This window comes from Gymnogyps californianus, chromosome 3, assembly GCF_018139145.2.
Source record: "Gymnogyps californianus isolate 813 chromosome 3, ASM1813914v2, whole genome shotgun sequence".
Lineage (NCBI taxonomy): Eukaryota > Metazoa > Chordata > Aves > Accipitriformes > Cathartidae > Gymnogyps > Gymnogyps californianus.
The window spans coordinates 98044961-98059809 of NC_059473.1; the positions used below are offsets into that span (position 1 = coordinate 98044961).

The 14849-nt window shown below is 38.2% G+C and overlaps 1 protein-coding gene across 1 annotated transcript in view; it reads left to right on the top strand.

Moving 5' to 3' along the window:
• The window catches only part of EYS (eyes shut homolog), a 950400-nt gene that overhangs the window by 375737 nt on the left and 559814 nt on the right, over window positions 1-14849 (top strand). Inside the window, exon 22 of the mRNA XM_050893740.1 lies at window positions 11107-11366. Within this exon, the coding sequence (XP_050749697.1) occupies window positions 11107-11366 (260 nt within the window). The remainder of the gene's footprint in view (window positions 1-11106; window positions 11367-14849) is intronic.

The following is a 14849-nucleotide window of genomic DNA, read 5'->3' on the forward strand; positions in this document are numbered from 1 at the left end:
GTTATTTGAGTATCTGACAGAGAACCCTAAGTTCATAACCCTCCCTGCACTGTTTCCTTTATAGCCAATGAAGGTAAGTAGATGCAGAGATTCCTTCCAAAAGCCATTGAACTCCTCTGAGATCTGAACTTCTAAGTAACTTACTTCTCTCCACTGACAAAACAGCATCTTCAAAGTGACTTAACTCATAATGTACAAACTTTCAGTGGTTAGAATTGCACGGTTAAAAGATAAGTCTGTTCCTAGCTGGTGTGCTCTGCAATGTTTCTGAAGGCCAGATCCCTCAGCTGTCTAGGTGAAACTGAGCTTATTCCAGCGTGAGTTTTAGTTCAGATTGTGAGTAGATTTTTTAAGTAAATCTCCCAGACATCCCCACTTACCATGCTTTGGTTGGCTTGCAATGTCGAATGATCCTATACATGCATACTGGACTCCTTTTGGATGAAACTAAATTAGAGGATACACTCAGAGTGTATCCCGTGTGATACAAATACGACTGGATATTCAGTCCATGACACAAGACTAGAACTAGTCTGAAGTAAAACAGGTAAAACATATATAGTGTTTATGTTGGGTCTGCACCAACTCTTTTGCTTCACACATCATCTCTATTTGTGCCATATTATCGGGGCAGAGCCTTTGGCTCCTTTCTTTCCTCTATGTCATCCCAGCACAGAATGACATGTCCAGGATGGGCAGTGCAAAGAAGACAGCTTCTGCTGCATAGGCGCAACCAGTGAGACTCAGGCACCCATATTATTTTATTACTTTTTAAAATGGAACTAAGATGATGTTTTGCAACAGGAGGTAGTTTCATTATGATCCCACTAAGAAAGGCACTCAGACTCTACAGTATTACTTAGAATGCCATATATTGGAGCTAACAATATAAAGAAGAAGATAGTATATAATCTTCTGTCCCTTCAGGGAACCCCAGGTTGTGCAGCATCAAATAGACCTCCCATCAGGGCCAGCATGCCATGCAGAGCCTGTCTATGGAAAGATTACCCCATTCTGGTTATTTGAGCTCTTACAGGATTTTCTTACAAGAAAACAACTCAATTCATTGTTTCTACTGTTAAATACAAAGGATGTTCACATGAGAACTTGTTGCTGCAGTCTTAGATAAAGGCAAGGACACACAGCTGGTGCAGTCACATGTACTGAGACTCCTCTGTTAAAATTAGCCAGCAAAGTTTATCCAGTGGACAAGGGATGCACGCAACACAACAGAGACCACAAGGCCAACCTCTGCGTGCTACATAGCACAGCACAGTACATGTCTACTCAGGTTAACTGTTACGTGGATCACTAACCCCTTGATACGCAATGATTTTCCAGTCTGGATCACTATAGATGCCTTTGCAATGGTATGCTATATGTCTTTTACAGAAGTTCTTGATACTTTCTTTCATTAGTAGAATATGAATTGCTGAAATGTGAGACTTGGATAAGTATTCTACTGCTTAAACAACTTCCAGTGCTCAACAATATTCACGTTCCTACCAAACTAATGGACAAACACTAGCAATATATGATTCCTTTTAGGTATTAGCAATGGCTATTGGGATCAAACTCTAGCTTATATTCATTCAGTGCTTGTGCTTTGCTATTATTGAATAGATAATACACAAAGCATCAGTTGGTCAAGTTGTGTAAACAGTTTGAAAAGTAATATATTCAAAATAATAGATTGTTTTACAGATAGTAGCATTAACTTAGGAAATGTGTTGAGTTGCATAGTATTCAACAACCTTCATACAGCATATGAACAGAGGAGAAGAGTGAAAGTTGTTTCAGCCAGTTTAACTAAGTATCTTAGGACATACTTAGTGTAGTTTTTACTGTAGCGTTCTTTTACAGGTTAATTTTATTTCTGAGGTGTAATGGCAGCAAGGTCCATTGCGTTTACAGTTCCTGCACTATATTATTAGTCATTGTACTACTACACGTATTTTGCATTCCATGATACAAACTTCTCAGACATTCAGAATGATTAGGCATGCAATGAAGTGTTCATCTGTACCATTACTTGGTACCATTCTCCGAGTATTTTATCTATGCTTTCTTAGCCGCCACTTCAGATTCAACTTGAAGACTGCAGGTGGTGCATATACTTCCCATAAGCCAGCATCTATATCTCTGCTAAATTAAGAAATTGTAGGTGTATGTATGACAAAGGTAACAATTTTGTTTTCCTTAATTTCAGCTTCCCATCATTGTTCTAACAGCTGATAAAGGCAGATGGAATTTCTTTTATAATTTAGTTGTGAAATTGATATTCACCTACCAATTTACTCTGTGAAAGACAAATTACTCACTTGCTGATTAATTCTTTGGAGAGAGGCCAGAGGGGAAGAGGTGATATTTCTTCCTGTGTGGCCACTTTCTAGTGGTACACATTTACACAATTTAGAAAGGTATTTATCATTTGGTCATGGCAGACATGAGTGTATTGAGGAATCAAAACCGCTGGATAAAGGATGAGCTTCTTGACTATTTCTTCCTTTGTTTAATCTTTTTATGCCCTGAACTTCATCATTGAAATCAAACCAAGCTATTGCTTATTTCACTGCTAATGAACTTCCCATTGTCTGATTGACAGCCCAAGGAGCTGAACTTCCTTACTGACTAACCACAGCAGTGATAGTTTAATACCACTTCCTTGCACTGAATTGAGAAGATGAGATGATAGTTCAGTGTCTGTGCTCAAACTGATAACTCGGTTTACAAAAAGTGGTGATGACTATTGTAGTACTTGTAATAATGAAGGATGATATTGTAATCATAGAATCATATAATCATTTAGGTTGGAAAAAGACCTTTAAGATCATCGAGTTCAACTGTAATGAACTGTAATAATGAAGGGTGTCCTAGTATTTCTCAAAGACAAAGCTGAAAGGCTTATATCTGACCTACTGACATGCCATTGTTGACTGGGGCAGCACCTAAACATATCTGGAATTTATCTAAACCACAATTAAATATATGTATTTTTACTTTATTTTTAACTCAAGAGTTATAACTTAATAACTTAAGAGTTGCTCAGGACAAATGCAAGCAACAAGACATGCCATTCCTAATAAAATGATGGTCCCCTAAGCTGAGATACTACAGTACTTTCACAGTGCTCAGCACTCCTTACAATAGTCAGGTGGACCTTGGGGATTGGTTGTGCACCTGCACTGAACTGTATGATTCAGTTCAGGAGCTTGAAGTAGAAAGCACTGGTGTGGAAAAGATCTTCCTGTTATTCACATTAACCAAAAGTTTTCTGGCACACCTCAGAAAAGGGCAATGAGTGAGCAAGTTTATAACACAGCATCTTTATTTCAGGAGTTAATTGGTCCTGTCTTCTTAACCACAGCAATAAAAGAAATAGTAATTCTAGTCTTTACCATTATTATCCTTTATGACTTTGCCTCAATCATTTAAAAATTCTACCACATTGCTACTGTTCATAAAGATTACTATATATGTTCCATTCCATGTTAAGAGTATGTAAAAAAAGAGCGGAATAAAAACTAATATTACTTTTGCAATGTGGAACAGATTAAGCAACTAGTTTCATCCTCAGTCTTCGGCGTTTCCCTGTCACAGCCCACTTCCTTCTACTGGACTGCCAGCTGCAGCCTGGCTGTGGCCCCCAGCCCTCCCAACACAAAGGGCTATGGTTCATCAGGCAGTGACTGCAGGCAGGGCAGGGGTGTCACCCTCTCCTAGAGGGGCTATTCCCAGAGCTGAAGCTGGAGCAGGGGAGGCAGCAGTCACTGGGCCCCAGCACAGGGGTTAAATGAGCAACACCCTGCACTGCCAGGTCAGCACGCAGCTGGGGGCCTTATACAAGCAGTGGCAAAAGTCATAGAATCACAGAATCATAGAATGGTTTGGGTTGGAAGGAACCTTTAAAGATCATCTAGTCCAACCCCCTTGCCATGGGGCAGGGAGATCTTTCACTAAATCAGGTTGCTCAAAGCCCTGTTCAGCTTGACCTTGGAACACTTCCAGTGATGGGGCATCTACCACTTCTCTGGGCAACCTGTTCCGGTGCCTTACCACCCTTATTGTAAAAAATTTCTTTCTTATGTCCAATCTGAATCTACCCTCTTTCAGTTTAAAACATTGCCCCTTGTCCTGTCACTACAGGTCCTGGTAAAAAGTCTCTCTCCATCTTTCTTATAAGCTCCCTTAATTATTGAAAGGCCCAATTAAGTCTCCCTGGAGCCTTCTTTTCTCCAGGCTGAGCAACCCCAACTCTCCCAGCCTTTCTCCATAGCCATTTTCGTGACCATCCTCTGGACTCATTCTAACAGGTCCACGTCTTTCTTGTACTGGGGACCCCAGAGCTGAGTGCAGTACTCCAGGCGGGGTCTCATGAGAGCATATTAGAGGGGCAGAATCATCTCCCTGGACCTTGCTTCTTTTTATGCAGCCCAGAACATGATTGGCTTTCTGGGCTGCAAGTACACACTGCCGGCTCATGTCCAGTTTTTCATCCACCAGTATCCCCAAGTCCTTCTCCACAGGACTGCTCTTAATCCGTTCATTCCCCAGCTTATATTGATACTAGTGATTGTGCTGACTTAGGAGTAAGACCTTGTACTTGGCCTTGTTGAACTTCATGAGGTTCATATGGGCCCACTCCTTAAGCCTGTTAAGGTTCCTCTGGATGGCATCCCTTCCTTCAAGTGTATCAACTGCACCAGTCAGCTTGGTGTCATCTGCAAACTTGCTGAGGGTGCACTCAATCCCACTATGTCATTGATGAAGATGCTAAAGAGTATTGGTCCCAGTGCAGACACCTGAGGGACACCGCTTGTTACTGATCTCCATTTGGACATTGAGCCTTTGACTATAACTCTTTGGACACAGCCATCCAGCCAGTTCCTTATCCATCTAACAGTCCATCCATCAAACTCGTATCTCTCCAATTTAGCAGCAAGAATGTTGTGTGGGACTGTATCACAGGCCTTACAGAAGTCAAGGTAGATGACACTGTAGCTGTTCCCTTGTCCACTGATGCAGTCACTCTATCATAGAGGGCCACTGGATTAGTCAGGCATGATCTGCCCTTGGTGAAGCCATGCTGGCTGTCTCTAATCACCTCCCTGTCTTCCATATGTTTTGACATAGCTTGCAGGAGGATCTGTTCTATGATCTTCCCAGGCACAAAGGTGAGGCTGACTGGTTGGTAGTTCCCAGGGTCCTCCTTTTTACCCTTTTTAAAAATGGGCATGACGTTTCCCTTGTTCCAGTCACTGGGGACTTTCCCTGCCTGCCATGACTTTTCATCTGTGATGGAGGGTGGCTTGGAAACTACATCAGCCAATTCCCTCAGGACCCTGGGGCGCATCTCATCGAGTCCCATGGGCTTAGGTATGTTCAGGTTCCTCAGGTGGTCTCAAACCTGACCTTCTCCTAGGAGTGGAAGGACTTCATTCCCCCAGTCCCTGCCATGACGTTCAGAGGCTTGAGAGATGTGGGAAGAGATATTAGCATTGAAAGCTGAGGCAAAAAAATTGTTGAGTACCTCAGCCTTCTCTGTCAGTGGTCACCAATTCTCCTGTCTTATATATTGCGGAGGTACATTTTCTTTAATCTTCCTTTTCTGGCCAACATACCTGTAAAAGGCCTTCCTATTATTCTTTGCATCCCTTACCAAATTCAGCTCCAAATGTGCCTTAGCTTTCCTAATCCCATCCCTACACATCTGGGCACCATCCTGTATTCTTTCCAGGATACATGTCCCTCGTTCCATTGCCTGTGCATTTCCTTCTTACACTTCAGTTTGCCCAGGAGGTCCTTACTAAGCCATGCTGTTCTCCTGCCTTCCTTGCCTGATTTCTTACATGTGGAAATCAAGAGCTGTTGTGCTCTAAGAAAAATGTCCTTAAAGAGCTGCCAGCTCTGTTCACCTCCTTTGTCCCTGAAGACAGTTTCCTAGGGGATCCCATCTGTTAATTCCTTAACTGAAAATATGCTCTCCAAAAATTCAGGGTCCTGACTCTACTTGTCAGCTGGCCCATATCCCTCAAGATTGTGAATTCCATCAGGGCATGAGCACTGCAGCCCAGGCTGCCACCAATCTTGACCTCTCTAATCAGTTAATCTGTGTCACATTTGACTGATAGAGAGATGGAGAGCTCTAGGAAGAAAATAGAGAAGGAATAATGGAAGTGAGGGTAAAGAGAGGCTCAGATGAATTCAGGGGAGAAGAGGAGAGGCATGGGTGGAAATTTGAGGAGAACATCTAGGAGTGACATATGAGAGTGGAGAACTAGTAGCACCAGAAGAACCTCAGAGAGAAACTCATAACAGGGCTTTTGCAGGTGAAAGCTGGTGGAGTATGTAAGATGGGTCAGATAGCTGTGTGAGGAACAAAGAGTGCATTAAGCTTTCAGAGAATAAAAGAAGAAAGGTGTTTGTGGGAGGAAAGAGGAGAGAGAAAAATGAATATTTGAAGCCTCTGTGGTGACTGGAAGTGTATATCTTTGGAGCTTTGTGGTGTGTGTTGGTGCTCTAAATTCAAAGCTGTGCATGCATTGAAAGCAAGCTCTCATTTTACTACTTCAAATAGTCCAATAGCCTCTAGCTTACAAGGAATAAATTTGTCGCTGAGCACTGCGGTTTTTCAGGCTGTTAGTTGATTTGATTGAATGCACTAGACAACATGAACTCTTACTGTAGAATGGACCATTGTTGCATGTATTGTATAGCTAACAGGCTGACCTAAACTTCACAGAACATCTTCCCATTTCTCATCAAGATCCTGTCAAATAAAGAGGCAGGTGAATGATAGGCACGGTGTATCTGAGGGTTCAGTTTAGGATTCCTGTTGCTTTGACTGAACCACTAAGGAAAAAACCAGTTCTGCTGCATGTTGAATATTGCATTTTTTTCTGTAGAAACACCTGTATCTGTGGCAAAGGCAAGTGCTTTGACTGATAGTTTCTGAAAATTTGGTACAAAATACAGAGGACTGAAAAGACCAGTTTCTTCCCTTTTTCTGCTGTAAGATGTCTGAAAGCAGAAAATGGCTCTTTCTGAAATGTGTTCTGCTCTGGTATAATCATCTGCATTACTGCTTTTATCAAGCTTTGGCATTTTTCCAGAGTTTCTAGCTGGGCTAGGTTGGAATGAGCCCACCAATAGGACTTTCTAATTGATAGAAAGTCACTTTAGAACTCTTAAGATTCAGAGTAGATTGCTGTTCTAATTGGCATGCTGAAAAAATGGCTTTGGCTCAGGGCAGCTCTTGCCAATGTGTGTAAATAACTGATGGAAGGGAGTGAAAAAGATGGAGGCAGAGTCTTCTCCAGTGACAGAACAAGAGGTAGTGGGCAAAAGCTGAACTACATGAAATTCCACTTTAAGATAAGAAAACGCTTTTTTTTAATGTCAGGGTGGTCAGGTGCTGGAAGAGGTTGCCCAGAGAGGTTGTGGAGTCTCCGTCTTTGGAGATACTCAAAAACAGACTGGACACAGACCTGAGAAACCTCTAGTTGACCCTGTTTTGAGCAGGGGGGACTAGGTGAGCCTCAGAGACTTTTTCCAACATCAACCGTTCAGGGATTCTTAAGACTCTTCCCTGTTACTTGATTTCTTAAAACCTATAAGGTAGAACATAAGGCAGGTGATACCAATATATTTCACTGCAATGTGAGAAATAAAAAGGGAGTTTTCAAGCAGGTAAGAACCAAATAATTTGATAGTTAACTCATCATATAGAGATAGAGGAACTTATAACATTAATATTAGTTTTTCTGGGTACCATTCATGACTGTAGCTTGCAATTTTTAACTTTAATGTTTAAACAGGTAATAAAATACAAAACCACAGACATAATTTATATTGTGCATTTTCATTACCCTCTCCTTTTATTTGTGTTTGTATGGAAAGCTCTTAAATCTATGGAGAGATGTATGGAAAGTCAACAGATAATACTTATAAAAGCTGATCTATGTGTGTTGGAGGAATTATATACCTTACAATCAAAGCACCGGGGGGTGGGGTGGGTGTGTTATATTATTAAAATGAATAATTTAAAGAAAAGAATCATGCATGATTTGACTTTGTAATATCAATGGAAATATTTGGATTTGGTTATTTAAAAGAAAATATTTATATGGATTCTGGAGGAAGGGAAATTAGTTAAAATTAAGAATTTTTACATCAATCTAAATCTTCTGTTTCTCTCATTGCATGTGCTAGTGCATGCTTACTTGCTAGTGTATTCCTCTTTTTGAAGATGTTATAAATTATTCTACTGTTTAATAGAAGCTTTTATTATTGAAAATTAAAATATCATTTCAGCAGCCTGTCATTATTTTCAACAAAATTATTTTCAACAAAATTATTTTCAACAAAATTATTTTCAACAAAAAATAACATTTTTGGCATTTTTTTCCCCCAAAGTTTTTCTCACAACTGATTGTAAAGTATAGAGCGGAAAGAGTAGGATATGACTATTCTTGATGTTTCTGATGGGTTAGCTTCTCATTGCTGTTCATAAAAGTTACAAAAACAAGTATGCAATTAGGATATGAAAGGATAAGATGCCGTTTGCTTAAATGTGTAATATAAGTCAATTTCTTCATAAATGCCAAAATTCTTTTAAGAAAGGCCTTGTAAAAACTTTAGCTTCAGAACTTACAACTATGTGTGAAGAAGATAGTCATTTTGTTTGTTCTTAAGAGAAAATTTCTTTAAGTTTAGCAATGATAAAGTTGTTTCAGATACCCAAAGTAACTTATATGTATAGGTCTTCTTACACAGTTTCTAAAAAAATTCTGAATATATTCCTAGCAAATACAGCAGAGAAATTTGCAGACAATAGCAAACTTTCATGCTTAAAGAGATTTTAATTAATGTTTGATTAATATGATAGCTTTTATATATCTAACTTGCAGTTTTAGATTGCTTTTATAAAACTTGGCATTATTTAAACACCAAATATTGGCAAATAAGTTCAAAAAAGTTTATATCATTTCTAAGTGATTCAGGAATAAACACAGTTGCATACAGAACATCTGCCATACTTACATTTTGCTCTTTAGAAGGTATATGAAAACTTGTATTTTGCTAGCACTATTAGAACTTTTTATCTGAGTTTGCAAGTTGGTAAAAGAACAGAAAGAAGTTGAGCAATTACTGTCTTATCTTTATGTGGTCTCATAAAAGCATATATTACTTTTTTTTTTTTTTTGCTTGAGGATCCTAGAAATCATCTTGATTTTTCTAATGTAGTGAATGAAATGGTCATTTTGAAAAAGACAGTTTGTTTGGGTTTTTGCCTTTTGATCAGATAATTTACAAGAATATCACCTATAGTAGCTTAATTGATAATCTACAGTTAAAAAACTCCGCTGTATATTCTGTACTTTTCATACTCCTAACACCTCCTTACCTTGTTTAAATAACAGTTCTCATTAAGACAAAATGTCTTGACTCTTAAAACTAGGCCTCAAGACAGACACTTCCATGTATTTTTTCACATTTAATGAGGGCACCAGCAACTTCTTAATAATACAGATAAGAGTACAATAAAACTATGTTATTAATTGTCTCCTTTGCATTAATATTCACCTTCTTTGCATCTCAGTTGGTAGCTGGCATGAAGCCAGGGTAGGACTGTCTAGCTGTGTAGTGTAGATAACTGCTGTGTTTCAATGATCTCCATCCGACATAATGTTCCCTGTGGCCATACAGAATAGTTTTGGTAACTCAAAGGCAGTTATGAAACTCATTAGGGAAAAGAAGAGAATGGAACATGTTTTATGTTTGCTCCTCTGCACCTCATTTACACCCGTAACAGTTGGACTAGTTAAGAACTGAACCCCATTGTCCTAATATGAAGTGAAAGGCTCTCCATTTAATGAGCTTTCCAAGTTACAAATGGAACATAGACAAGGTACTACATACCACTTTGTAGTAGTTCATTGGTGTCACGGAGGAGTGTGAGATCAGCCCACAAACCAATCACATAGAACATTAAAAATTCCAAAGAAAACACTGTCTTTGTTTTAAAGGGCCCAAGTTGGCCTTTTGTGTGGCAAGCAATACCTGTGCCTTATAGAATAGAACTACGTAACTGATTCTCCAGTGAACGACCTGTTTATTATTTAAGAACAATTCCTTTTATCAAATTAGAACTATGAAGCTATATTTGAATGGTTTAATGCCTGAAATCAATATCAATCAAAACAAGTAAGAGCTGGTATAGTTAATCTTTCATATTGTCTGTTGTCCTGCAAAATAGTTGCAAATATATGTTGAATTTAATTCTATCTTCAGTGAAAGTAACAAGAATGTCTGCCTTTTAAAGCACAGAGCCTTCTTTTATTGCAACTAATGAGGAAATTTTCTCTGCAAACTTTGAAATCATTAGCAAATTGTTATCTTTGAATTTTTAAAACCTTATCATCATATTCATGTTGTAAATAAAAACAGATATTTATCTAATTCATGAAGATAGATTATTTACAATCAGATGTAATGTAGATTTTGGTCAAAGTTTTCTCTTCTATGTTGTCAATAACAGGTCTTCACAAGAGCATACAAAAAAGAGAAACAACATAATGAAAAGAGGATTCTTCTATCATTTATAGTGCCTTTGACCTCCTACCTTCTTTCTTAAAAGTGTACTGAATGCTACCTGGTACATTTCATCCCAGACACTGAAGTACCTACTTAGTAGTTTCAAACATATGAAAAGATGTCTTTCTAATCCTAAAGATTAAAGAAACTTTCATTCCACATTTGATAATTTGTGGTGGTGTTTCAGCTTAAAGAAGATCCACAGCATTCTAATTCTGTCAGCATTAACTAATCCAAGTGGTTCTCCAAGTGGATAAATCCTGTGATTTAGAATAAGTCATTTTTCTTTTGCTCAAATAAATTGTGGGAGAAGAACCTGAATATCACTTTTATTCACAGTGCAGTCTGATACAATTGGCAGAAAAAAGCTATGCACAGAAGAAGATTCTTGATTTTATTTTTTTTTTTTTTTTAATAGAAATAGTTGGAACTGATTGGGCTAAATTGTTGATTTTCATTCTGCCACCATGTCAACTCTTTTTTTTTTTTCTTTTCCTTTTTTTTTTTCAGATGCACATGTACAGCAGGGTGGACAGGGCCAGACTGTGGCGAAGATATAAATGAATGTGATTCTGAACCATGCTTGAATGGAGCCACCTGTTATGAATCTGTTAAGCAGGGACAGTTTGTATGCATTTGTCCTCCATTTTATACTGGTGATTTCTGCCATCAGCGCTTCAGTCCCTGTGAGCTGCCTTACAATCCATGCATAAACAATTCAACCTGCTTGGCACAAGTCGATGGAAATCCAATGTGCATTTGCAAAACAGGTAAGAACTGGTGTAGTTAATCTTTTCCGTTGTCTGTTGTGCTGCAGAAAAGTTGCAAATATGTGTTGAATTTAATGCTATCTTCAGTGAAAGCAACAATGTATACCTTTCAAAGCACATAAAACCTTCATGAATTACAGCAGGTCTATCAGTTATGTTAAAAGACTGGTAAGATAGCTGTCAGTTTGCCTACTATTAATTTCTTATATTACAGTACTTATTAAATCTATGGCTGTTTAGATTCCAGCACTCAGAATTACTATTTCTGAGTGAATTGTTACAACAGCATAGAGATAGACACGTACCCGGCCAGCAGAGCTGACAAACTAAATTGACAAAACAGAGAGGCAGAAATAGACAAAATATATGCAAATTGTTAAAAGTACAAAAATTGGAGCAAGTTGGAAATGGTTCCTTTTCCCGCTGAGCTGTCAGGAAGGCCTGGCACATCAGGGGAGTAATCTTCCCCTGCCTAATGGATAGAGCGGATTGCTCTCCGTATGCACAACAAGCAAAATCACAACAGGTGCTGACAGCTTTCCTGGGCCATGGCTTAAAAGACATGATCTCTCCCTCGGTGTACAAGAACTGCTAAGGTGGAACGGAGCAACAGTTTAACTGTGCACAACATCACTATGAAATTCTGCATAGGAATTGAAGAATACAGTAATAAAAACTGCAGTGAAAATTTAAGTAGGGAGAGTACAATTAGTGAATTTGGTATTTAGGCAGGATTTTGAAGTCATCACTTTTATACCTATAAATGGTAGGGGTGTAAGAGTGTCCTAGGGACCAAGGATAGCAAATATATTAATGGCAATGTTACACCACAATAGTATCACTCATTGTTTACTGAGCTGCAAAGATATAGAGATAATATGTAGAAGTCAGCAGCTTTGGTTTTTTACTATTAAGGTAAAGGTTTACCACAAGTTGCCAAGTTAAAAAAAAGTCACTGAGGAGGTATGAGAGTTGCTTATTGAAGCAGCTTTTAGAAAAGCTGCTTTTTAAAAACAGCTTTTAATACAATGTATTGATTTTGAAACCTTTTTCGAAATGATCTGTAGAGACATGTAGTTCAAGACTTTTCTTAACATTCCTCAGAAAATGCATATTTTCAAAACATTTTTGGGCACAGTTTCTCAAGAATGCAAAAAACTTGCAGCCAAGATTCTCAGGGAACTTTGACGGAATCTTCACGGATTCTTGAAGCTTGCAGCTAGGAATCTTCAGGGAAGTAGCAGGGGAGTTATGTGAACCAGTAATATGCATTGCTAACAAATCTTGGAAAGTGGAAAATATTTCAGTATTGAAAAGGGGTAAAAGGCATAATTAATTAAATGAGTTAATCATTTATGCTAGGAAAAATGCAACCATTTATTCAGGACTTATCAAAAAAGGAGAGACAGTAAAATACAGAAGTTTAATTGAAAGCAGTTTGTGGAAATCTATTTCCACAGTTGTTTTCTTTTATTCTCCTATTTTTGTTTGCCATGTGCCTCCCTTTCTCTCCCAATAAACTTGTCATGATTACAGATCTGATCACAAAGGGCAGTCACACTGACATAGCTAGATTACTCCAAGATACCTGACTTAGTACCAAATGGCACGTTGATTAAACAACTTGCCAGTAGTTAACACTCCAGTCACTAGAAGGTATGAATCTGGTTTAGCAAGAGACACAAAATGCAGCTGTGCTTACCAAATTCTCAAGATTAGCTTCAGAAAACCATACCTGAGATGGGTACAATAGCACCACAAATCATGCTATTGGCTGTGGTATTTATTTAGAAGAAAAAGAGAATATCCACTGACTACAGGGAGCTGGGATTGGGATGCCATACTAGGGCAGAGAAGACAAAAGCTGATAGAGTATAAATTGGGCACAATCAAACTTGATGTAAGATGTTAGCCTAGGACAGAATTATTACAGCAAATTGGTAGGGAGATAATGAAGTCATAATTAGTAGTAGTATAAAGCAAAGCTATGCATCTTTGTTCTTGTATGTATGTTAGGGAGTTACAGTTGTCTGGTTTTGCTTTAAAGATTATAAAAATTCTATAAATAATACAAATGTAAAACTTCCTTTTGAGGTATCTGTCCTAGCTGTAGAGGTTTGCTTCCTGCAAAGAGCTAGATTATGATATCCGTAACACAAAACTGGGCTTTCATATCGTAGATTATGGAACAGTGTTAGACCACGAGTTTAAGTTAAGTTGTCCACACAAGCAGGTTAAACAGTTTAAAAAAATTGTGGTCTCTACAATTGTATGCTGGTATATTCATGGTTGCAAGAATGTTGTAGGGTAGGCCATTATTGCAAAAGTTTAGGAATCACTGCAGTAGAGCAAGTTTCCCAACAAGTGTACAGAAAACACCTCTTCTTATATACTTTGCCAGTAATTGATAAGCAAGGGTTTGATCAAGGCAATTGGGAGGAGATGGCTTTTTGAGCTATTATGCATATACCCAGCACTGAATCCTGCCATTAGTTTATCCTGAAATGCTACATACTAAATGCAAACGAAGCAGAAGAGGAAAGGACAACTTAGGGCAAATAGTAGAATGTTTTATTGCTTAATTTATCAATATGTTTCTCTGTTCTTAAAGAATTCCATTCTTGGAATTAACCTTAATAATAGAAATGAAAATTTAGTGTAACAGAAGAGAAAGGTAGGAAACATGAACAAAGCTATAGAATATAAATAATGTTGAAATATTTGTAGCTGAGCCTGGGCAACTGTTCATAAATTCCCCGGAAGGTCTACATGCAACAGATCCAACGAGCAGTTCAACTGCATACATAAGTGAACTAGAGGGTAAATAAACTAGAGGATGAATGTTAGACCATGCTGTTCTAGATAATGCCAAGCACAAAAGTGTTAGTTTCGTAAAGGCAACCCAGAGGGAAGGCAGGATAGTTTGGTAAAAATAGTGCAGCTTTCTGAGAACAATTGTGTTCCAAGAAAGAACAAATTACTGAAAAAGATATGTTCAAAATGGAGGAAAACTATGAGAGGGCGTGCAACTACAGAGTGCAAGATCAGCTCTCTGGCTAGAACTGTTTAACAACAACAGGCCTACTTAATGATGAAATGGGAGACAAAAGGTAACAGTTATCATGGAGAAATGTGAAACCTGGGGAAATACAAGCACATAAATATTACAGAGAATTAACAAGACAAAAAATAATTTGCCAACATAAACCATGGGCCAGAAAACACCTGGTGTTTTCTAATAAAAGACTTTTTTTAACAGTGATTTGTTGTTCTGCGAGAATCACTAGTAGATATATCTAGGAGCTAAAGCAAGGCAAGGTTAGTAGGACCAGCAGATATAGTTGTTGCTGACATAAAGACAGGAAGGGAAGGACAAGGCTGTTGAATTCAGAAGGTTTTTAGAATTCCTATTTCTTATAATAGAAGGTAGAAATTAATCTCTTTCTTTAAAATTAGATGCAGATCTTCCTTCATTAGTCCGAG